The following is a 25,731-nucleotide window of genomic DNA, read 5'->3' on the forward strand; positions in this document are numbered from 1 at the left end:
TGGTGGGCTGCAGTCCATGGGGTCGCTCAGTCAGACATGACTGAGCGACTTCACTTTCACTTTTCACTTTCATGCACTGGAGAAGGAAATGGCAACCTACTCCAGTGTTCTTGCCTGGAGAATCCCAGGGACAGGGGAGCCTGGTGGGTTGCTGTCTATGGGGTCACATAGAGTCGGACACGACTGAAGTGACTTAGCAGCAGCAGAGATTCCATATATTACCAAGTCAAATAGCAGTATTTATTGAGTCAGAACCAAGGCCAGGGGGTAGGAGCTACTGGATCAGGCTGGAAAAAGTCCTTCCTGAGGAAAATCTGACTCTCTCTTGAGGATGCACTATTTATAATCTGAGAGTCCAGCTGCTTGTAGGCAGACCTATAAAGGACTTATTACTGTAGACCAACTACCAAGCTACAAAAGAATTTGTCATTTAAACTCTTAAGAATTCACTGTTTCCAAAATTTGCTTAAGGTTACTTTAGGGTATACTTGAAAAATCAGATAGGGGATTGCTTCGTGGCCTAAAGCAGGTAGCAAATAAACACACAGTTGGCATTTCAACAAAATTTTCTCTCCTTTTAGAGACAGAACATGCCAAGTAAGAACCATGATAAAAGAAATCTTAATTTTCATCTACTTACAGCAATAGATAAGCTAACTGTTCTTTCATTCTAACTTTCAGTTCAGTTCAGTTCAGTCACTCAGTTGTGTCTGACTCTTTGCGACCCCATGGACTGCAGCACACCAGGCTTCCCTGTCCATCACCAACTCCCAGAGTTTACTCAAACTCATGTCTATTGAGTCAGTGATGCCATCCAACCATCTCATCTTCTGTCATCCCCTTCTCCTCCTGCCTTCAATCTTTCCCAGCATCAGGGTCTTTTCAAATGCATCAGCTCTTCCCATCAGGTGGCCAAAGTATTGGAGTTTCAGCTTCAACGGCAGTCCTTCCAATGAATATTCAGGACTGATTTCCTTTAGGATTGACTGGTTGGATCTCCTTGCCAGTCCAAGGGACTTTATTGGGACTCAAACTAAAATTTTTAAATTGAGCTCAAATGGTAACTTTAATGTTTAATTTGTACCACAGATGAACTGAACTTGATATTTTCATCTGCAAGAATGTTTAAACCTTTAATTTTCTCCTAAACAGGTAATGAAATGAACAAAACAATCAGTGATCAAATTTAGAAATTTATTTACAAAAGTTAATTATTTTTGCTTTTAAAAAACAATTATTCAATTCATGAAGAGTAACCAAAAACAAATCTCATCAAAATGTATTACAATAGTCTTTCACAGAATCAATAGCTTTTTAAAAAACCACCAGTGAATACTTTACTGTAAAACCACAGTGTAAAAAATAGAAACTTTAATTCTAGTGACTAGACTGAAAGCTGATAAATAATCTTCTTCAAAGGGAAAAAATACTTGAGGGGAAAAAAAACGGTATAATGTGTAAAGCCGGAAATTTAAATATCAGTTTAGTTCCTCATTGCTAACATGGCATTTATATCCCAGATGAGATTTCGTAATTGATCCATAATTTGCTTCAGCTGTTGATTCTTCTGTTTGAGTTTCTGCAGAAACAAAAGAATTTATCAAAAAATGTTTCATGAAATACAGACCATGGAGATATAAGATTAAAATGTCATTAAGTCAGAACTCTAATGAACCAGACAGAAATTAAGTAAACACTTCCTTAAGGCAGAGGAGGAGTAGGAAACGGCAACCCACTCCAGTATTCTTGCCTGGAAAATTCCATGGACAGAGGAGCCTGAGCGTTGGACACGACTGAGGGACTAAGCACGCACCTAAGGCAGAAGGTCTCAATGCTTTTCTGGCTGCAAACACCCACTGAAAGGCATAATAAATTCTAATTCAGCCTACAGAGCCTGTGGCTCCAGCCCCTACCTCCTTTTCCTCCTCCACTCGAACCACTGAAGAAAATAAGCTGAATGTTCAATTGCAAAACCTAAGCATACAGGTTTCCACAAGGCAGTGTAGCTTAATGGTTAAGAATATAGGCCCTAAAGCCTGGGTTCTCTGGGTTTACGCTCAGCCTCTTCACTAAGTAAATATTACTTAATCTCTCTGTGCGTCAGCTTCCACAACAGAAAAATGGGGATAATAACTGAACCTATTTCATAAGGGTTATTATGGACAGTAAAAGATCTGATTCACGTCAAGTGTTAGCAGTGAGCCTAGCATACGAGTAAGTGAAAGTGAGTGAAAAGTCAAAGTGTCAGTTGCTCAGTTGTGTTGGACTCTTTGAGACCCCATAGACAACAGCCCGCCAGGCTCCTCTGTCCATGTGATTCTCCACGCAAGAATACTGGAGTGGGTAGACATAAGCATTCAACAAATGTTACTGGTAGGCACAGAGAATATAAAGTATAATAAAAATGCAATTGATCTTTCAAACATGGCAGAAGTCACTAATTTCTCTAAGCATGAAGTGCAATCTACTTCTAATTCTGAAAACTGAAGACAGGATGCCACAGCCCTAATAGAATCTTCTTCATAACTGAGATTTGCTGGATGCCCTGATTGCACAAGGAATGTGTCTGTTATCTCCAGATCTGGCTCTCTAACAGGCCACAGTTTATCAACTTATTAAGCATCTTTCCTTCAAATTGTATGTAGTAAATGTCTGTGTAGATAAAACAAGATCAAAATAGAGAATTTCAAAGTGTTCACTAGTTGTTATAATAATCATTACTCTTAAGTGACCTCTTGGAAATATTACATTTGGAAGTAATACATTTAGTTAGATAATTTTAAAGACACTACATTAAAATACCTCTAGATCAAGTCATACATAATCATGTTCATTTAAGGAGACCTAGAAATGTTAATTTTGATTTATTGAAGAGCAAACTGAGATTAAATAAATTGTTCATATTCTATCTAGAGTCAGAGAGGGAACAGGAGGAAAGGAGCCAAAAGGGAGGAGGAAGAAATTCCTCTTGGTATTCAGCTTCTTGAAAGGCCAAGTTTGGTGACAGAAGCTTAGTGATCACATTTTCCGTATTCATTAAGCAGTAACTGGAAGTAATAAAATTATATTAATGAGTGGTTAAAAAGAGACTTTCAAATCAGTATCAAAACAGAGGTTACAGGTGGCTCCTACAATGGTTTCATCAATGGAATAAATGCTACTTTCAAGAATACGCACTTGGAAATATAAATTCTGATATTAAAAAATTTAGCTTCATTAACTCAAAAAATAAAGAGAACTAAAAAAAGGTAGGATATTTTCAAGGTAATACTCAACTTTAGGGAACAGTAAAAATTTTTAATGTAAAGAATGCCATATTATAAGGTATTAGGATAGTTTGTCTCAAAGAGACCACCAAGTTTTAAATTTTAAAAAATTAGCATGCAACTAAAAAATACCTGGGGCCAAAATACATCATGAAAATATCAACACCAAAGCTGACAGCTATGCTTATTAGTGGTTAAACTGTAAATAAATTTTCATGACATGATACAGGATTTAATATATACAATCTTGCCACTGATTGATTTTAACAGAGGTTGACAGCTGCTATTATCAAAATCCATCAGCTGTGCCTAATTTGTTACATTAACAGGTGAATGTGTAAGTAGAGTACTAAAAAAATGTTTATGCTAAGTAATACTCTGTAATTTAATATTCATCCAAAGGCTGTGACAATTGATCAAAGCAGTCTGTCCTCTGTGTCCATGGTTCTGCATCTGCAGATTCAGTCAGCTGCAGATTGTGTAGTACTGAGTATTTTACTGAAAAAAAATCTGCATCTAAGTGGACCTGCACTATCCAAACCTGTGTTGTTCAAGGGGCAGCTGTGGTTGCAAAATCAAACCAATTAATTTCGACTTTTAATAGCATCTGTGTAATTATGTAATTAAATTGTTGTTTAGTCGCTCAGTCATGTCTGACTCTTTTGTGACCCCATAGACTATAGCCTGTCCATGGGATTCCCTAGGCAAGAATACTAGAGCGGGTTGCCATTTCCTTCTCCAGGGGAGCTTCTCGACCCAGGGACTGAACCCACATATCCTACACTGGCAGGCAGATTCTTTACCACCAAGCCACCAGGGAAGCCCGTAATTAGATTAGACCAACATTTTACCATCTGAAGGTGGTTATTTAAAATAAACATTTTTCACAGAAATACTCAGGTATGTGTGCCATTAAGGCAGAAAAATATATCAATTGATCATGAGTTTACTCAGTGTTTTATAATTTTTCAATTATATTTTAATCTTATATTCCAGGAGGGAGGTACAAAATTTGAAGAAGTAGAGGAAAGGAAAAAATAATTAGTAGCACTAATTATACATAAGATAACTTGGTTAATAGGATATGTATTATGTTTAATTCACATTTATGATGCTTTATTTAAGGAATAAGTTAAAAACCTTTTTGGGTCAAAAAATCCACTTTGGTTTTTACCTATTAACTTTATTCTCTTTTGCCTTTTTAAGGGGAATTTCAATTTGAGTTAACCAAATATTAGGCCTCTCCCCTTGAAAATATATATATATATATTTTTTTTTTTTTTCAAACTTTAAACTTTTTAGGATGGACCTTAAGAGTGTCATTCAGAGTGAAGTAAGCCTCTCCCCCCCCCCCTTTTTTTTTTTTGGTCTCTGTTTATCACTTAGTTCTTCAGTCTTTCCTCAAATTAGACCAACAATTTCCAGGAGTAAGAGAGAGCTACGAGGCCAATCAAATGAATACTTCTCCCACCACTCAAGAGAAGATACTTTCTCTCTAAATTCTCTTTAAATTTTTTTTTCCAATGGAAATACAGGGCTAAGCTTTAAATCTGTTTAATTTAAAACATTTAATGGATTCTTTCCTTTTTGTAATAATCTTCAGTTCAATACCATGTTAAATGAAACAAGTTTTACCCCAAAGCCAGAAGCACATACAACAGCAAATTCAACAGATTCAAATGGTTTAATCAAAATCAAAAAGTGTTCTCAAATGCCTGAAGTAGAAATGGGAACAGAATTTAAAATATGGGCTTTTATTCCAAAACTAAATAAACCTTCAGAAATACTATTTTGTGTATTGAAATAAACTTACTGCAGATACACACTGTGGACTAAACACGTTTCTTTTTTTTCTCAAACCCTAATAAAATGGCAGGAGGGGAATGAAAAGGCTATAAATTCCCATGGAGAAAAATGATCAGAAAGGAGACAATAGTAGATACCAGGTGGCACATTTCAAGGTGGGGCTTAGAAGGGGAATAGTAAATGACAGGAATGAGAAATGACATGGGGGGAAACCACTGTACCACCCAGAAGGATGCCACTGAGAATGGCTGATCCTCCATGGAGAACTGGAGGCAAGTGCCACCGCAAAGTCTGCTGTGAGGCCTGGGGACGAAAGCTGGAGGCGAAGAGCTACAGAAACAAGCGAGAGCCTAGGCTGCTCATTCCTACTTCTCACCAAAACGGGACTGAGTCCCCTCTCCAGAGTTCCGTACCCACTCCCACTTTGAGGGAACCAGGTTTGTTTCTTATGAACCAATAGCTGGGGATTCCGGGATTCAGTGCCACCAGCACAGAAGGCAAGAAGACAGGAGACTATCCCTCTGTGTAGGACACTGGAAGATTCTGAACAGCCCTAAAGAAAAAAATCTCAGCAAATGATCCTTGGGGTTTCCCCAAAGAAAAAAGCCAGCTTGTTTCCAATCTTGCTATGATGAAAGCCAATTCACAAAGCCTATGATTAGTGTCTTAGTGCCTCATTCCCAAATAGAAATGGCTCATGTTTAAGCATCCAAAGCTCCACAGATCTTTGATCCTCCATCTACAAAGACAACAAAACATAATAGACATGGGTTGACAAACGATGGCATGTGACCTGTTTTTGTAAGGCCCGTGAACTGAGGATGGTTTTTACATCAGAACAAGGATCACCATGTCTCACAAAGCCTAAAAATATTTATAACTAGACTTTTAAAAATCTACCAAATGCCATATGAGAAGACTATGGAAGAACACATTTTAATTTCCGAGGGAAATTAATTTACAACATATAATTTTATATGCAGCGAACAATCAACTGGACAGATACACAAAGACTAAAACCTTCAGTTCGGTTCAGTCACTCAGTCGTGTCCGACTCTGCCACCCCATGAATTGCAGCATGCCAGGCCTCCCTGTCTATCACCAACTCCCAGAGTTCACTCAAACTCACGTCCATTGAGTCAGTGATGCCATCCAGCCATCTTATCCTCTGTCGTCCCCTTCTCCTCCTGCCCCCAATCCCTCCCAGCATCAGAGTCTTTTCCAATGAGTCAACTCTTCGCCTGAGGTGGTCAAAGTAATGGAGTTTCAGCTTTAGCAGCAGTCCTTCCAAAGAACACCCAGATCTCTTTTAGAATGGACTGGTTGGATCTCCTTGCAGTCCAAGGGACTCTCAAGAGTCTTCTCCAACACCACAGTTCAAAAGCAGCAATTATTCCACGCTCAGCTTTCTTCACAGTCCAACTCTCACATCCGTACATGACTACTGGAAAAACCATAGCCTTGACGAGACAGACCTTTGTTGGCAAATTAATGTCTCTGCTTTTCCATATGCTATCTAGGTTGGTCATAACTTTCCTTCCAAGGAGCAAGCGTCTTTTAATTTCATGAGTGCAGTCAACATCTGCAGTGATTTTGGAGCCCCCAAAAATAAAGTCTGACACTGTTTCCACTGTTTCCCCATCTACTTCCCATGAAGTGATGGGACCAGATGCCATGATCTTCGTTTTCTGAATGTTGGGCTTTAAGCCAACATTTTCACTCTTCTCTTTCACTTTCATCAAGAGGCTTTTTAGTTCCTCTTCACTTTCTGCCATAAGGGTGGTGTCATATCCATATCTGAGGTTATTGATATTTCTCCCAGCAATCTTGATTCCAGCTTGTGCTTCCTCCAGCCTAGTGTTTTTCATGATGCACTCTGCATATAAGTTAAATAAGCAGGGTGACAATATACAGCCTTGACGTACTCCTTTTCCTATTTGGAACCAGTCTGTTGTTCCATGTCCAGTTCTAACTATTGCTTCCTGACCTGCATACAGATTTCTCAAGAGGCAGGTCAGGTGGTCTGGTATTCCCATCTCTTTCAGAATTGTCCACAGTTTATTGTGATCCACACAGTCAAAGGCTTTGGCATAGTCAGTAAAGCAGAAATAGATGTTTTTCTGGAACTCTCTTGCTTTTTCGATGATCCAGCGGATGTTGGCAATTTGATCTCTGGTTCCTCTGCCTTTTCTAAAACCAGCTTGAACATCAGGGAGTTCATGGTTCACGTATTGCTGAAGCCTGGCTTGGAGATTTTTGAGCATTACTTTACTAGCATGTGAGATGAGTGCAATTGTCTGATAGTTTGAGCATTCTTTGGCATTGCCTTTCTTTGGGATTGGAATGAAAACTGAGCTTTTCCAGTCCTGTGGCCACTGCTGAGTTTTCCAAATTTATTGGCATATTGAGTGCAGCCCTTTCACAGCATCACCTTTCAGGATTTGAAATAGCTCCACTGGAATTCCATCACCTCCACTAGCTCTGGTCGTAGTGATGCTTTCTAAGGCCCAACTGACTTCACATTCCAGGATGTCTGGCTCTAGGTGAGTGATCACACCATTGTGATTATCTTGGTCATGAAGCTCTTTTTTGTACAGTTGTTCTGTGTATTCTTGCCACCTCTTCTTAATATCTTCTGCTTCTGTTAGGTCCATACCATTTCTGTCCTTTATTGAGCCCATCTTTGCATGAAATGTTCCCTTGGTATCTCTAATTTTCTTGAAGAGGGCTCTAGTCTTTCCCATTCTGTTGTTTTCCTCTATTTCTTTGCATGATCGCTGAGGAAGGCTTTCTTATCTCTCCTTGCTATTCTGTGGAACTCTGCATTCAGATGCTTATATCTTTCCTTTTCTCCTTTACTTTTTGCTTCTCTCTTTCACAGCTATTGTAAGCCCTCCCCAGATAGCCATTTTCATTTTTTACATTTCTTTTCCATGGGGATGATCTTGATCCGTCTCCTATACAATGTCACGAACCTCCGTTCATAATTCTTCAGGCACTCTATCAGATCTAATCCCTTAAATCTATTTCTCAATCCACTGTATAATCATAAGAGATTTGATTTAGGTCATACCTGAATGGTCTAGTGGTTTTCCCTACTTTCTTCAATTTAAGTCTGAATTTGGCAATAAGGAGTTCATGATCTGAGCCACAGTCAGCTTCTGGTCTTGTTTTTGCTGACTGTATAGAGCTTCTCCATCTTGGCTGCAAAGAATATAAACAATCTGATTTCGGTGTTGACCATCTGGTGATGTCCACGTGTAGAGTCCTCTCTTGTGTTGTTGGAAGAGGGTGTTTGCTATGACCAGTGCATTTTCTTGGCAAAACTCTATTAGTCTTTGACCTGCTTCATTCCATATTCCAAGGCCAAATTTTCCTGTTACTCCAGATGTTTCTTGACTTCCTATACTTTTGCATTCCAGTCCCCTAAAACAAAAAGGACATGTTTTTGGGGTGTTAGTTCTAGAAGGTCTTGTAGGTCTTCATAGAACCGTTCAACTTCGGCTTCTTCAGTGTTACTGGTTGGGGCATGGACTTGGATTACCATGATATTGAATGGTTTGCCTTGGAAACGAACAGAGATCATTCTCTCATTTTTAAGATTGCATCCAGGTACTGTATTTTGGACTCTCTTCTTGACCATGATGGCTACTCCATTTCTTTTAAGGGATTCTTGCCCACAGTAGTAGATATAATGGTCATCTGAGTTAAATTCACCCATTCCAGTCCATTTTAGTTCGCTGATTCCTAGAATGTTGACATTCACTCTTGCCATCTCCTGTTTGACCACTTCTAATTTGCCTTGATTCATGGACCCAAAATTCCAGGTTCCTATGCAATATTGCTCTTTACAGCATTGGATCTTGCTTTTATCACCAGTCACATCCACGACTGGGTATTGTTTTTGCTTTGGCTCCATCCCTTCATTCTTTCTGGAGTTATTTCTCCACTGATCTCCAGTAGCATATTGGGCACCTACCGACCTGGAGAGTTCCTCTATCAGTATCCTATCATTTTGCCTTTTCATACTGTTCATGGGGTTCTCAAGGCAAGAATACTGAAGTGGTTTGCCATTCCCTTCCCTACATTTCTCCGGAAGAAGCCACTGATGTATGAACCTTACAAACAAGGGAGGAAATAAACCAAGAAAGAGGAAGATGGGAGGCTGAGGAGATAGTAAAATTAACTGAAGAGGTGAAGGAAAGGCCCTAGGACAGTAGTTGAATACCAGGCTTAGTAAGCATTCAATTCAGACCTAGCAAGATCGTCCCAGCAAGACAGAGGATTCTGGGGGCAGGGTGGAATGGGGGGAACAAACCTATAAGTCAGCTGATAATCTGATGCTGGAAAGTTGGGAAACAGTACTGAGCTGCTCCCACAGATGCATAAAGAACTAATCAAAATTTTTCAAAATTATAGAACTATTAACTCTAGGAAAACAAAAAATTGTTCAAGGAAATATAACTCTGGTTTCCTACGTGGTTTAGCAATAAACAGTATCTATGTGCCATAATAATATGAACACAAAATATTTACTGAATCCCAATTATGACATAACCACACTGAAAGAATTGGGGGAAGGAAAGAGGTAGGTGGGTCCTAGACAGACACCATAAAGAGACCTACATCCTAATATGGAGAAATACTTTTACATGTCAACTGCTTTGTATCAATTATATCCTTATCTTAAACTTCACAAAATTCTAGCTAGTAAGAATGTTTTGATTACACAGTGTCAAGGAATTACTATATTCTGATTATTTGAAAAGAAAGTGAAAGTGAAGTCACTTAGTCATGTCTGACTCTTTGCGGCCCCATGGACTGTACCCACCAGACTCCTCCATAGAATAGGCTATTTCAAAATCATATTAGAAAAAGGGAGAAACTTAGAGAAATAGGAAGTGAAATGAAACTTATCTTTAGAGAAATGATCTCATCCTGAAGCTTTTCTCTCCCCTGCCCCACCAAAATATCATAATATCTTCTAGGTTAGAGAACAAACTATATTTAAGTCACATGTAGCATTCTGAAATCAAATTTATCATCACAATGGTGTTTTATTTACCTATACATTTCATAACATCCTTACTACAGAGAAAAATAATAGAACACATCCATTGTGAACTAATATATAAGATTATCAACAGAAACATATAACACTTCTTAATATATGGATGTCTCATCTCTCTGAACTACCAAACACCACTTACTCTTCAAGATTTAACTTAAAAGTTTCCCCTCCTAATCTCTACTGTAAATTCTTTATGCTTATTACTGTTAAATTTGCTGAAAATATTCTTAATGTATAGTCTACCTCATAAAATTTTCTTAAATGTTATTTTAGAAAAATCTTTTTTTTTTTTACTGAGTTTTTATATATAATTTTTCTTTTAGTTTTCTAATATTTTGTTTTACAAGTCTTATTTTCAACTCTGAAATTCATTTTGACACATGGTGTAATGTAAAAACTAGCTAAATTTCCCCCAAAGTGTCTATTTTTAAAGACTAATTTTCCACATAATCCCTCTTATGTCATATTAAATTCTCATATATTAATATAATAGTAAGACAGTTTTTCTGAATATTATTTCACTAATCTGTCTGTATAATTGTAAGGGATTTGATTTAGGTCCTACCTGAATGGTCTAGTGGTTTTCCCTACTTTCTTCAATTTAAGTCTGAATTAGGCAATAAGGAGTTCAAGATCTGAGCCAGTCAGCTCCTGGTCTTGTTTTTGCTGACTGTATAGAGCTTCTACACCTTTGGCTTCAAAGAATGTAATCAATCTGATTTCAGTATTGACCATCTGGTGATGTCCATGTGTAGAGTCTTCTCTTGTGTTGTTGGAAGAGGGTGTTTGCTATGACTGGTATGTTCTCTCACAAAACCCTATTAGCCTTTGCCCTACTTTGTTCTGTACTCCAAGGCCAAATTTGCCTGTTACTCCAAGTATTTCTTGACTTCCTACTTTTGTATTCCAGTCCCCTATAATGAAAAGGATATCTTTTTGGGTGTTAGTTCTAGAAGGTCTTGTAGGTCTTCATAGAACCATTCAATTTCAGCTTCTTCAGCATTACTGGCTGGGGCATAGACTTGGTTTACTGTGATATTAAATGGTTTGCCTTGGAAATGAACAGAGATCATTCTGTCATTTTTGAGACTGCATCCAAGTATTGCATTTTGGACTCTTGTTGACCATGATGGCTACTCCATTTCTTCTAAGGGATTCTTGCCCCCAGTAGTAGATACAGTGGTCATCTGAGTTAAATTCACCCATTCCAGTCCATTTTAGTTTCCTGATTCCTAAAATGTTGATATTCACTCTTGCCATTTCCTGTTTGACCACTTCCAATTTGCCTTGATTCATGGACATAACATTCCAGGTTCCTATGCAGTATTGCTTTTTATAGCATCGGACTTTGCTTCTATCACCATTCACATCTAAAACTGGATGGTGTTTTTGCTTTGGCTCCGTCTGTTCATTCTTTCTGAACTATGGACGGAGGTTCGTGACACTGTACAGGAGACATGGATCAAGACCGTCCCCAAGAAAAGGAAATGCAAAAAAGCAAAATGGTTGTCTGAGGAGGCCTTACAAATAGCTGTGAAAAGAAGAGAAGTGAAAAGCAAAGGAGACAAGGAAAGATATACCCATTTGAATACAGAGTTCCAAAGAACACCAAAGAGAGATAAGAAAGCCTTCCCCAGTGATCAATGCAAAGAAATAGAGGAAAACAATAGAATGGGAAAGACTAGTGATCCCTTCAAGAAATTTAGAGATACCAAAGGAACATTTCGTGCAGAGATGCACTCAATAAAGGATATAAATGGTATGGACCTAATAGAAGCAGAAGATATTAAGAAAAGGTTGCAAGAATACACAGAAGAACCATACAAAAGAGATCTTCACGACCCAGATAACCATGATGGTGTGATCACCCACTTAGAGCCAGACATCCTGGAATGCGAAGTCAAGTGGGCCTTAGGACACATCACTACGAACAGAGGTAGTGGAAGTGATGGAATTCCAGCTGAGCTATTTCAAATCCTGAAAGATGATGCTGTGAAAGTGCTGCACTCAATATGCCAGCAAATTTGGAAAACTCAGCAGTGGCCACAGGACTGGAAAAGGTCAGTTTTCATTCCAATGGATGTGAGAGTTGGAATATAAAGAAAGCTGAGTGCCGAAGAATTGATGCTTTTGAACTGTGGTGTTGGAGAAGACTCTTGAGAGTCCCTTGGGCTGCAAGGAGATCCAACCAGTCCATTCTAAAGGAAATCAGCCCTGAATATTCATTGGAAGGACTCATGTTGAAGCTGAAACTCCCAATACTTTGGCCACCTGATGCGAAGAATTGAATCACTGGGAAAGACCCTGATGCTGGAAAAGACTGAAGGTGGGAGGAGAAGGGGATGACAGAACATGAGATGGTTGGATGGCATCACCGACTCAATGGATATGAGTTTGAGTGATGGACAGGGAGGCCTGGCATGCTGAAGTTCACAGGGTCACAGAGTCAGACACAACTGAATGACTGAACTGAATTGAATCTGTTCTTATGCCAGTATTTCACACTTAATTATTGTTTTTATAATATGCTTCATCTAACATTTTAATTTTTGAAGCAAAGAGTCTGTTCATTTTATTACTCTTACTGGAATTTTTTTTATTATATGTATTTGAGTATGCTCTCAAGGAAAAAAGTTCCAATTTTTTGTTTGTTTTTTGATTGGTATTGCACTAAAATCTTACTATTTTGTGCAATTTCAAGAGAATTCACATTTGTACTTGGAGTGTTACTAACACTATTCTGTAAAGCAATTATCTTTGAATTAAAAAATAAATAAAAAACTATGAAATAATCAAGACTGGCATTTTTAGAGTAGTTATTGCCCATGTAAGAATGTCATGTGTTTTTTCAACTGTTCAAAATTTCTTTATGAGTCTGGCTAGGGGTTTATGAATTCTGTTTATCTTTTCAAAGTACCAGCTTTTAGTTTCATTCATCTTTGCAATTGTTTTCTTTGTCTCTATTTCATTTATTTCTGCTGTGATCTTTATGGTTTCTTTCCTTCTACTAACATTAGGTTTTATCTGATCTTTCTCTAGTCATTTTAGGTATAAGATTAGGTTCTTTATTTGGGATTTTTCTTGGGAAGGGACAGTTAGGGAGTTTGTGTTGGACATGTATACACTTCTATATTTAAAATGGATAACAAAAAGGACCTACTGTACAGCACATGGAATTCTGCTCAATGGTATGTGGCAGCTGGAATGGGAGGGCAGTTTGGGAGAGAATGGATACATGTGTAAGTATGGCTGAGTCCCTTTGCTGTTCACCTGAAACTATCATAACATTGTTAATCAGCTATACTCCAATATAACATAAAAAGTTTTACCAAACAATAATCCTTTTATATATATTAAGTTTAGTCTCATATATTATGGAAATCCTAACTATTTAATATTTGTTGTTGCAACTGTGAATAGGATCTTATAATCTAACTGGTTTATAACATTATAGGAAAATGGTATAAATCTTTAAGCTCTTTTATCAAATACTTACTGCCTCTACTTGTTAATCAGTGAGCTGCTTTGAGCTTCGGAAGCTTAAGCTATAATGTTATGTACTACCTTAACAAACTTAACAAATTTGTATATAATAACTTTTGCTTCATAAAGGTTGTTTCACTGGCTATAATTTCTAAAATAGCATCAAACACAGTAGTATAAGGCATCTTATTTTCTGCCTGTTTTTAATATGACTGGAGAAGGAAATGGCAACCCACTCCAGTATTCTTGCCTGGAGAATCCCATGGACAGAGGAGCCTGGTGGGCTGCTGTCCATGGGGTAGCACAGAGTCGGACACAGCTGAAGTGACTCAGCATGCATGAATGCTTTGAAGAAGGAAATGGCAACCCTTGCCTGAAGAGTCCCGTGGATGGGGGAGCCTGGTGGGCTGCCATCTATAGGGTCACACAGAGTCGGACATGACTGAAGCAACTTAGCAGCAGCAGCAGCAGCAATGTGACTAGTTCTGTATTTCATTTCTATGAAAAATGTTGACTACATATTTGAGATTAAACATTCTTTTTTTAAGACTATCACATTAATAATTTTAAGCATTCTTTGAGTCAGCAACATTTTAAGTCTATCAAATGTCTTCTAGATCTGAGGAAAAACAATTTTTTTCAATCTGGCCTACAGACCTTATATAAGTAAACTAAGTCATCCTCCTCTACCTCAGAAAACCCTCTTTGGCTGTGGTAGATTAATGTCCTGATGAATTCTATTAACTGGCACTAAGAATTTCAGGAGTGAGGCAGGAGGTGGGGGCACTTATTTTTAAGTAAAGCACCAAGGCTGGTAGTTTCATTTTGTGTGCTATTTGTTAGCCATGCTTCTATCCCAGAATGGACCGACAACACCCCTTATTTCCCTGTGTTTCAGGAGAACTATCTGAACATTACCTTCTGAACTTCTGAAAGTACTCAGCAATAAATTCAAGTTAGGAACTTTTGTAGGGTGAAGGGTGGGATGGGATAACTTGATAACTCTCAATTTCTTATTCAGCTGTTGAGACATTCACATCTCCTACTTGTAAAGTATTATCATTTGCTGCTCCAAATATGCTGTAACCTAGAGAGCTACAATTCTGCCTGGAGAAGAAAATGTAAACGGGTCGTGACAGAGCGCCTATGAGGCCTTTCCAAGAGCTTTATTGCCTGAATTCTGGGATCTTCTGACTAACTAGATGGCATTTCTGTTTACCTCTGAGTTTGGGGTTGTACTCTTCAGTAGGTTAAATTTGCCACAGAAACAACTTCAGGTCCAAATTATGTTTTTGCGTTACATAGACTCCCTTTTAATTTTTATCAATAATTCAGAAATGTAAGACATACAGACTAGCAACTCACTTTATTGACTTCCGCAATTTCTCGCCTCTCTTCACTAGCAAAACGAGGTGGGCCAGCCCGGTCATCTTTTGAGCCATCTTCTTCCACATATGGAATAAGTTGCTGAGAGTGACAGACACAAGTTAAAAGTCAAAGATATGACACGCAATTTCCAATTATACTGGCATAGATAATACATCCAATAAAGATCAATTTTACACTTTTATCTTAACAGTACAAAAACACATTTTAATTCAAGTGATGGCCTAAAATAAAAGCATTAGAAGTATGTATCATTTCAATAAGTTCTGTACATTTGCTTTTTTGGTTTCTTTTGCAAAACAGTCCTTTTAGCAAAATTAGTTGTCACATGTAATTAAGTAATGTCCTACTCAGTCAATCAGCAAATATTTAATTTGCAGACACTGGGTGAGCAGACACTGCAAAAATAATGCCAAATAAGATACTAGTCCTACCCTTAAGTACTTTATGTCCATTCAGCTAGAATAGGCTGCCTTGATCTATACTAGAAAGAAAGGAACTTCATGGACATATATAATTATGATTTACTTGTTATCAAAGTGTCTATGTACATTTCTAGATGTCTTATATTTGGGAGAAAGTTTTTTTGTAAGAGAAAAAGTTTATATAGCAATGAAACTTCCAGCAGAATTATAATTAGATATGTATAGATTTGTGATGACATTTGTTTGATGAAACCCCTTAGAGAGTCACCAGAGGCTTGTCTCTTCCATCTTATATCACCAATGCAGGAATAGGACAGAGGTAAGTAACTAGTATAACCAGTAATCAATCTGGCCAAACTTCTGTGAATTCTTGGGACAAATATAAATTTGCCTACATCCACAACTACTTTCTTCCTTTCCTCTCTCCAAATGCAGACAGTGGTCCTTCATCTCAAATACATTTAGTCTTCATTCCTGTACACTGATTCCTCTGCCCTCCCGACTTCCTTAGTTTCCCCTGACCTCACCTGACTGTTTTCTTCCATTTTCATCTAAACAAGTTCTCCCATTTGGAAGGGGCGGGAGGCGGGGACCCAAACTTTATCCCTCCTACCACCTACTGCTTTCTTCTTTTGTTTTTTTCTTTTTTTAATTTTTTTTATTTTTTATTTTTTTTAATTTTAATTTTAAAATCTTTAATTCTTACATGCGTTCCCAAACATGACCCCCCCTCCCACCTCCCTCCCCACAACATCTCTCTGGGTCATCCCCATGCACCAGCCCCAAGCATGCTGCACCCTACGTCAGACATGGACTGGCGATTCAATTCTTACATGATAGTATACATGTTAGAATTCCCATTCTCCCAAATCATCCCACCCTCTCCCTCTCCCTCTGAGTCCAAAAGTCCGTTATACACATCTGTGTCTTTTTTCCTGTCTTGCATACAGGGTCGTCATTGCCATCTTCCTAAATTCCATATATATGTGTTAGTATACTGTATTGGTGTTTTTCTTTCTGGCTTACTTCACTCTGTATAATTGGCTCCAGTTTCATCCATCTCATCAGAACTGATTCAAATGAATTCTTTTTAACGGCTTCTTTTGTTTTTAGTCTAAGCTTCTTATCCACTTTTTGGCTTCAGTTCCTTACTTTCTGTTTAATCTTCAGCTCACTGTGATCTGACTTCTGTTGCTATCTTTCCACCAAAGCTCCGACCAAATGTACCAACAAATTTCCTCTAGTAAAATCTGCTGGACAGTTTTCATTCCTTATTCTCCTTGACTTTTCTGCAGCCTCTGTCAGAGTCCACCATATTTCTGACCCTCCACATCTCTGACCACTTTTTTTCAGGCTGTATTGCAGTTTACTCTTTCCCTGTTCACCCCATATATGCTGCTCACTCAAATAAGCAAGCACTGATGACATGAAACTATTCTTTTATATAGAGTGAGAGAACATCTAACCCCACTCCCTGGCACCAGCTACCTCTGCTGGCAGAGATTATCACTTGTCAACAGGAAAGGACCACCTATAAAAATAACCGTATACCTGATTAACTAAAATATACCTATGACCCAAAGTTAAACTTAAATAAATACATTTAAAAACTAGAGTGATTCTACTAAGATAATTTAATAATGATAAAAATGGTTATAACCTTTTATCCATAAAGAACTTACATGAAAACCACTGTAAAAGTATTTTACAATACTATTAAAATGTCTACTAAGACATCATGCACTGATTTAATTAAAATGAGACACTGAGAGCAATAATAGAATTTGCCACAGATAATCTCTGATAATCTCCCCCAACAACAAAAATTCACTATCAGCCTGGATGCTAAAGTCTGCAAGAAATTATCAACATGAAAAGACAGTTCTATATATATACACACACACATATATCTCACAATTTCATCTTTTCTAGTCAAAAGTGAAACCAGTATGATCAAAATCTGGAAATACGGTGAAAATAGAAGAGAAAAAGGAAAAAAATTACAAATGTCCTAAGCCTCTTACATTCACCCTCCCTTGACCACTAAAACTTGCCTCTACTGGAATGGGATCCATCCCTCCGCAGTTTTCATTGCATTTATCATAGACCAGTCTCAGCTTCCTGAAGAGAATAGAAAGTTGGCGAAGATGATCCTGTAGTTTTGCTAACCGGTCTTGGTATGTTCCAGTATGGTAAGTGACACCGTTTGGCAGCTTCTCGGACAAAAACCCCCAAACATAAAGTAATGAAAATCAAGATTTTCTTTAAGCAAAGCTAACAAACAGAAACAGTCTTTGAGCAATGCATAAAAGCCAGCTGTTCCTGACAATGAATCAAGTGCAACTTTAAGAATTTAACAGTAATATATGCTCATTTATTAATTAGCTCCTTAGCATACTGTCAAGCAATTCTATAAGACTTTGTGATAAGCCTTTCTGATCAGCTGAAATGCTTTCTGCCTCTCACTTTTGATTATATTTATACCACAGCTTTATATTATAACTAAAAAGAATATGCAATTTTAATATCACTTAAGATAATGTAAAAGCAGCAAGGTGCTGAACTCAACCAGGAGCTGAATTCAAACAACTCAAAATACAATTTTAAGGAAAAGAAGAAAAGGAAAAAAATGAAGATAGGACTTTTCAGTAGAAGAAAAAGAAGAGTATGCTGCTATTGTTGCAAAAACAATCTCAAGATACCTTAACTATTATAATTAAGATGCTCTAGACATGCATTCAGAGAAGGCAATGGCACCCCACTCCAGTACTCTTGCCTGGAAAATGCCATGGACATAGGAGCCTGGTGGGCTGCAGTCCATGGGGTTGCTAAGAGTCAGACACGACTGAGCGACTTCACTTTCATGCATTGGAGAAGATGGCAACCCACTCCAGTGTTCTTGCCTGGAGAATCCCAGGGACAAGTGAGCCTGGTGGGCTGCCGTCTATGGGGTCGCACAGAGTCGGACCCGACTGAAGTGACTTAGTGGCAGCAGCAGCAGCAGGCATGCATTAAAACATAAAGCTGTCACCAAAAGTTTTACTTTAAAAAGAAATCAATAGCAGGCAATATATAGTAACAAATCAATCTGTACTTGAAAATTATTAATAAATTATTGCAAATAACTGCTACGATCATAACTCTGTCTTGGATGCTTATATATTTTTAATTCAGGAATTTTACCAAAAGAAGCCAAGATACATACTGAAATGACAAAAATCACACGTAAATGGAAAAACTGACTACTACTTACAACTAAATGCACATTTTGTGCAGTGCTGAAACTTGCAAAATCTTCCTATCTGTGTACATCTTTACAATATTTTATTCCCACAATTTGATCTGTGAAATTATCCTAAAACTAGAATTAACAAAGTTTGTACCATGGTTTCTCGTATACAAGGTAATTTCATTAAAATCACTAATTCATACACTTATCGTAGGGATTATAAAGTGACTTAAAATCAAAAGTCCAACTAATGTCTAATAGCTAGAAGATCAATCCAGTCTTTTCTAAACCTCACTTGATCCTTTTTTTCTTTTCTAAACAGCTGAGGTAGGAATCAAAAAAAGCCTGATACAGTGTTCAGAGAAGAAAGAAAATAAGAGCCACTATTGTTCCAAGTAGGTAAAACCATAAATACGGAGGGGGAAAAAAAAAAACCAAAGGCATATACATATATATATATATATATATATATATAGTTATTAAAAGGTAATAGTTCATAAAAGATGTAATAGGAAGATAGGCTTAATAATTGATTTTCTTCTTTTATTTCATTTTTAAATTTCCTATAATGTTATGGTTTATAACTTAAGGAGATGGATCTTTTAAAATTCTTTGAAATTAGTTTTTTATAATATTAGGATTTTTGGAAGTTTTCAAGCATTAAAACATTCTGCAGATGATATCTCAAAGAAAAGGGTTAAAGTATCAAATACTCAATTAGTGGAAACAGTTTAAAGGACAAAAGCACTGAGAGTTCACCCTCCACAATACTATGTGGGATTTCTCATGATCTTTCAATTTATGAACTTTCAAAACATTAAAAAATAAGAAAAAAATTTTCAAAGGGTCACTGCTTTCTTGTTTGGGTGACAATAAGAAAATAATAATTACACTTTACATACAGAAGCAGGCTATACCTTTATTATGGTATTACATTTATTTGTACTATTATGGTACTACATTATTTTGTACCTACACTGTAGATACTACATACTTTGCCTATATTTTGTATTTAATAAAGACTAGAAGATACTCATGATGTACTCTGCATAGAAGTTAAATAAGCAGGGTGACAATATACAGCCTTAATGTACTCCTTTTCCTATTTGGAACCAGTCTGTTGTTCCATGTCTAGTTCTAACTGTTGCTTCCTGACCTGCATACAGATTTCTCAAGAGGCAGGTCAGGTGGTCTGGTATTCCCATCCCTTTCAGAATTGTCCAGAGTTTATTGTGATCCACACACTCAAAGGCTTTGGCATAGTCAATAAAGCAGAAATAGATGTTTTTCTGGAACTCTCTTGCTTTTTCGATGATCCAGCGGATGTTGGCAATTTGATCTCTGGGTCCTCTGTCTTTTCTAAAACCAGCTTTAGAAGTTCACGTTTCACGTATTGCTGAAGACTGGCTTGGAGAATTTTGAGCATTACTTTACTAGCTTGTGAGACCAGTGCAATTGTGTGGTAGTTTGAGCATTCTTTGCCATTGCCTTTCTTTGGAATTGGAATGAAAACTGACCTTTTCCTGTCCTGTGGCCACTGCTGAGTTTTGTGCTGGCTGGAAGAGGCACAAGCTGGAATCAAGATTGCCGGGAGAAATATCAATAACTTTAGATATGCAGATGACACCACCCTTATGACAAAGTGAAGAGGAGCTAAAGAGCCCCTTGATGAAAGTGGAAGAGGAGAGTGAAAAGGTTGGCTTAAAGCTCAACATTCAGAAAACGAAGATCATGGCATCTAGTCCCATCACTTCATGGGAAGTAGATGGGGAAACAGTGGAAGCAGTGTCAGACTTTATTTTTGGGGGCTCCAAAATCACTGCAGATGGTGATTGCAGCCATGAAATTAAAAGACGCTTACTTCTTGGAAGGAAAGTTATGATCAACCTAGATAGCATATTCAAAAGCAGAGACATTAATTTGCCAAAAAGGTCCATCTAGTCAAGGCTATGGTTTTTCCAGTGGTCATGTATGGATGTGAGAGTTGGACTGTGAAGAAAGCTGAGTGCCAAAGAATTGATGCTTTTGGACTGTGGTGCTGGAGAAGACTCTTGAGAGTCCCTTGGTCTGGGAGGAGATCCAACCAGTCCATTCTGAAGGAGATCAGCCCTGGGAATTCTTTGGAGAGAATGATGCTGAAGCTGAAACTCCAGTACTTTGGCCACCTCATGCGGAGAGTTGACTCATTGGAAAAGACTCTGATGCTGGGAGGGATTGGGGGCAGGAGAAGGGGATGACCGAGGATGAGATGGCTGGATGGCATCACTGACTCGATGGATGTGAGTCTGAGTGAACTCCGGGAGTTGGTGATGGACAGGGAGGCCTGGCATGCTGCGATTCATGGGGTCACAAAGAGTCGGACACGACTGAGCGACTGGACTGAACTGAATAAACATGATCCAAGGATCATCTGCGTGGAGATCCTACCAGTCCATCCTAAAGGAAATCAGTCCTGAATACTCATTGGAAGGACTGATGCTGAAGCTGAAACTCCAATAGTTTGGTCACCTGATGTGAAGAACTGACTCACTCATTCCCCTGATGCTGGGAAAGACTGAAGGTGGGAGAAGAAGGGGACGACAGAGGATGAGATGGTTGGATGGCATCACTGACTGGATGCACATGAATTTGAACAAGCTCCGGGAACTGGTGATGGACAGGGAAGCCTGGCGTGCTGCATTCAATTGGGTCGCAAAGAATCAGACATGACTGAGTGACTGAAATGAACTGGGGAGAGAGGTTAGACAGGCAGCAGAGGAGGAGGAATGTTCACTGTAATGTCCCTTTTCATTTCTGAATTCAGAATATATTTTATATTTTTTAAAAAAAGGTAAGATTTAAAGCATAACAAATAGAACCAAAGCAATACTTTTTCATGCAAGGAATCAACCTAGGTTCTAGTGATTTGGAGGGAGACATCTGTTAGCCCCATGAAATTTTATTCAGAATGTTTCTTTATATGTGCAGTCTTCTCAGAAGAGAGTCTGTAGTTTCCATCAGATTCTCAAGAGGCTAAAGGACAACTAATAAAAGGACTTCTCTAAAACCAATGCTCAGAAATAACCTGAGAAGTTGGTATTTATGGCATGTCATGCTTCTGGATTAATACTATAGAAGATAATTTTAAAAATTTGAACTTAAAAATGTATTAACAAATAGTTTATATGTAGTCTTGTTTGTATCACTTCTCCTCCCAGCTTTCTATAAATTAAGGAGCACACTGTTGCTTAATTTACAGCCAATTATGATATGGCCCAAAGGGTCTTAGTGAGTTAAAACACAGAATTCACAAGCACAAAGGAACAGTTATTGTAGTCCTTACAAATTGGCTTTGAATATATGTCTGCATGTAATCTAGTTATTGATAGTATCTTTTGAGAGCTCAGTTCTTTCACTGTCAGTCATGGATGTGTATTAGCTCTCTGTTCATAATATAAACTGTTGATAGCAAGTTAGTATAATAAAGAGGTTAGTAGAAAAAGCTACCAGTCATACATGATGTTGAGTAAATTCTACTTTCTTTAAGTCTCAGTTTCCTTAATTGTAAAATAGAGATAAAAATACTTCTTAGAACTGTTATTATAACAATGTACCTGACTAAGGAAAGTATTTGATAAACGTTAGCTATTAGCTCTACTAGTCCAATAGAGCAGCTTAAAAATGAATAATTGCTAAATTCTGAGATCATTTAATTTGTATTTTAAATTTTAATCTGTAAATTTTTAAAATAATTGCCAAAGATTTCATATCTCCTCTTGGATTCCCTTTTTATCTCACAGTGGCTTATTCACAGGGTCTTAAAATATTTCCATACAGTTGTACTACTTCTAGAATCAAGAGGAAAAATACCCCAACCATTTTATTTAAAAAGGCAATAAAACACCACTAAACACTTATTTAGTGTACCAGCTAAAATAAGAGTTTGAAAGTTCTAAGAGTCTGAGGACCTGGTTTCAAATTTACCCTACACTGACTATCACCTCTGTCACTTCACCTCTCAGAGCCATAGAATCCTCATCCATAAAACAAGAATGATATCCACATCACACAGTAGGAAGATAAGCCTTAAAAATGGGTTAGTAAAATAGGAAAATGGTGCTGGAATGACATGATATCCAAACGTAAAAAAAAAAAAAAAAGACAGATCCATATCTATCATTATTTTTAGAAAGTAACTCCATGTGGATCATAGACCTAAATGTAAAACCTAAGACTATAAAACTTCAGAAGAAAACATAAGAAATCGTTGGGTTAGGGAAAGATTTCTTAGGTATGGCACCAAAACCCAAAATCTGTAAAAGGACAAATCAATAAATTGGATTTCATCAAAATGTAAAATATCTGTTCTTCAAAAGACAATGTGAAGAGAATAAAAAGACATGCCACAGGCTGGGAGAAAGTACTGATGAAACAGAAAGACATACAATTCCAAAAAAAAAAGGAAAAAGAAAGACACTAACAACTACTGGTAAGGATGAGGAAACTTTTGGAAAAGTTTCTTAAAATGGTAATCAGACATTTCCCTCATAACCCAGAAATTCCATGCCTAGGCATCTACCTACTCAAGAGAAATGAAACACATGTTCACACAAACATTTGTAGCTGAACACTCAGAAGTATTATTTATAATACTCCAAAGTGGATACAAACCAAATGGCCATCAACAGATACACTAATTGTGATATATTCATACAACAGAATAATGTTCAGCAATGAAAAGGAATGACCTATTGATATTTGTTGAGTGAAAGAAGCCAGATCCGCGCCCCCCACCAATCACAGTGTATGATTTCATGTGTATGAAACTCTAGAAAATGCCAACTAGCTATGATGCCAGAAAGCAAAAGAGAGACTGCCTGTGGATGGAGAGCCAGAAGTAAAGATTTAAAAGGGACACAAGAATGTGCTCACTTCTCCACAGAGGGAACTGTGGGGTGACGGACGTTGGTTTCACAAGTACACGTGTCAAAACTTTGAATAAATGCATTGTATTGGGAATCAGTTATACCAAAATAAAGCTGTTTAGCAAAAATGGTTAGCAGAATCTGAATTCAACTCCTTGAACCATCACAAAGTATTCTGTGGAAAAATATGAGATTAAAATAACCCAAAGAGCGTGGAGGAGTTAGGCCCACCTCTACCTTGAAAGATACAAGAGTTCGCCTAGAGCCTACAGAACCTGGTCGAATCTAGAAAATGCGGCTTCATCCTTTTCAGAAATCTGGTCTGCAAAACATCACCTTCACATCTTGGTGACAGACACTTTATCGGGGAACACTTCTGAATGTAAATGGGGGCGACCCCATACTCGTAGATTGCCCAGGGCCGCCGCATCGACGCCGAGGGACCCCAGGTAACAATTAAACCAGCTGCTCCTTCCCTCTCAGAAGCACCTCGCTTTCTCCAAGCACGCCCCGGAGCGAGGCCCGCCCTCCTTCCTACCTGCATGTTCCTCAGGAGCTGGAAGATCTCCATGGTGCGGTACACGATGTCTTGGACCGTCTCCTGCCCGATTCGGCAGAGCGATGCAGTGTTAACCTCTCGGGCCGCCTGCTGGGCCTGGGGCCCGGCGAAGGGCCCGGGCGCCATCCCCGACGCCGCCAACGGAGGGGTGGACATGGCGTGGCAGCGGCGTCAGGTCAGCAGGGCTGGAGGATAGGTATCGGGGATGTCCCCCGACGCTACTCGACCTCAGGCCTCGGCGTAAGTAAGAGCTTGTGAGACTCGGGCGGTCTGATTTCAAAACAGCGGCCGCCACTTCCGCCACGGTGACGTGGCGCGCCGTCAGACGTCACAGGGCCCGCCCACTCGGCTGGTCCCTGGGAACCTGTGGTTCAAGGACGACTGGGATTGGACTGGACGCGCGGGCGGGTCGGGTCGGAAGTGTTGAGCAGCCAATCACCGGGTGCACTCCAGACAGAGGGGGCGGTGTGCAGGGTGGAAGGCAGGTGGGCTTTCCCACAGTTCGTTTCCCAGTCTGAGCCAGTGGTTAAAATTCTTAATAGAACTCTGAATTCGCGTTAATTTCCTTGCTGATTATTGCCTTGTCACGAGCCTACGAAGTTTGTAGTATTACTTTCCTTTCACAACTAGAAGGCAGACTCAGAGGGGGTAGTTCGACGTGTTTCGTCACAAACAACTTGCAACTGAAAACCTGAAATTTGAGTTTTTGCTATTCCAAGCTTCAGTGTGACATGATACTAATTTCCCACCTGTTGTTGTTTCCTGCTAAAAAGTCCGTTTATTTGACAAGGTTTCCTGATCACGGAAAGCATAAAATTAACACTTTGTCTCTCATGGCACACAATTCCTCCGCTTCCTTCGCTTTTCTCACTTTGGCACTATGTTATATATAATTTTCAGTCTGTTTTCTTTCTGACTTCTCCTTGTTTTATTCACACACACCAGATATCCTGGACTAATATTCAAAGTTAGCACTGCCCAACTGTGGACAAATCACATCAGCGTCCATGTAAAGCCTGGGAGTAACCATCAGTTCAGTTGTCTCTCAGTCGTGTCCGACTCTTTGAGACCGCATGGACTGTGGCCAGACTTTCCTGTCCATCACCAACTTCTGCAACTTGCTCAGACTCATGTCCATCCAGTCGGTGACATCCAACCATCTCATCCTCTGTCGTCTCCTTCTCCTCCTGCCTTCAACCTTTCCCAGCATCAGGGTCTTTTCCAGTGAGTCAGTTCTTTGCATTAGGTGGCCACAGTATTGGAGCTTCAGCTCAGGCATCAGTCCTTCCAATAAATATTCAGGGCTGATTTCCTTTAGGACAGAATGATTGGATCTCCTTGCAGTCCAAGAGACTCTTCAAGAGTCTTCTCCAGCACCATAGTTCAAAAGCATCAATTCTTTGGTGCTCAGCTTTCTTTATAGTCCAGCTCTCACATCCATACATAACTACTGGAAAAACCATAGCTTTGACTAGATGGACCTTTGTTGGCAAAGTAATGTCTCTGCTTTTTAATATACTGTCTAAGTTGTTCATGGGCTTCCCTAGTAGCTCAGATGGTAAAGCATCCACCTGTAATGCAGGAGACCAGGGTTCAATCCCT

General features: G+C 38.6%; 1 protein-coding gene across 2 annotated transcripts; it reads right to left on the reverse strand.

Moving 5' to 3' along the window:
* Positions 1 to 1,177: 1,177 nt before the first annotated feature.
* On the reverse strand, positions 1,178 to 24,487 carry MED30 (mediator complex subunit 30). Of its 2 annotated transcripts, XM_069600356.1 has the most exons (4): positions 24,109 to 24,487; positions 17,492 to 17,650; positions 14,992 to 15,093; positions 1,178 to 1,579 (listed from the first exon to the last, which is right to left on the reverse strand). In XM_069600356.1, exons 1-4 carry the CDS (start codon positions 24,283 to 24,285, stop codon positions 1,484 to 1,486), a joined length of 534 nt encoding a protein of 177 aa, XP_069456457.1. In that variant the 5' UTR covers positions 24,286 to 24,487; the 3' UTR covers positions 1,178 to 1,483. The 2 variants fall into 2 exon arrangements, with proteins under 2 accessions (XP_069456457.1, XP_069456458.1); XM_069600357.1 differs by lacking the exon at positions 17,492 to 17,650 and having other exon boundaries at positions 24,109 to 24,459.
* Positions 24,488 to 25,731: the final 1,244 nt, after the last annotated feature.

Source organism: Ovis canadensis, chromosome 9 (genome assembly GCF_042477335.2).
Source record: "Ovis canadensis isolate MfBH-ARS-UI-01 breed Bighorn chromosome 9, ARS-UI_OviCan_v2, whole genome shotgun sequence".
NCBI classification, from domain to species: Eukaryota; Metazoa; Chordata; class Mammalia; order Artiodactyla; family Bovidae; genus Ovis; species Ovis canadensis.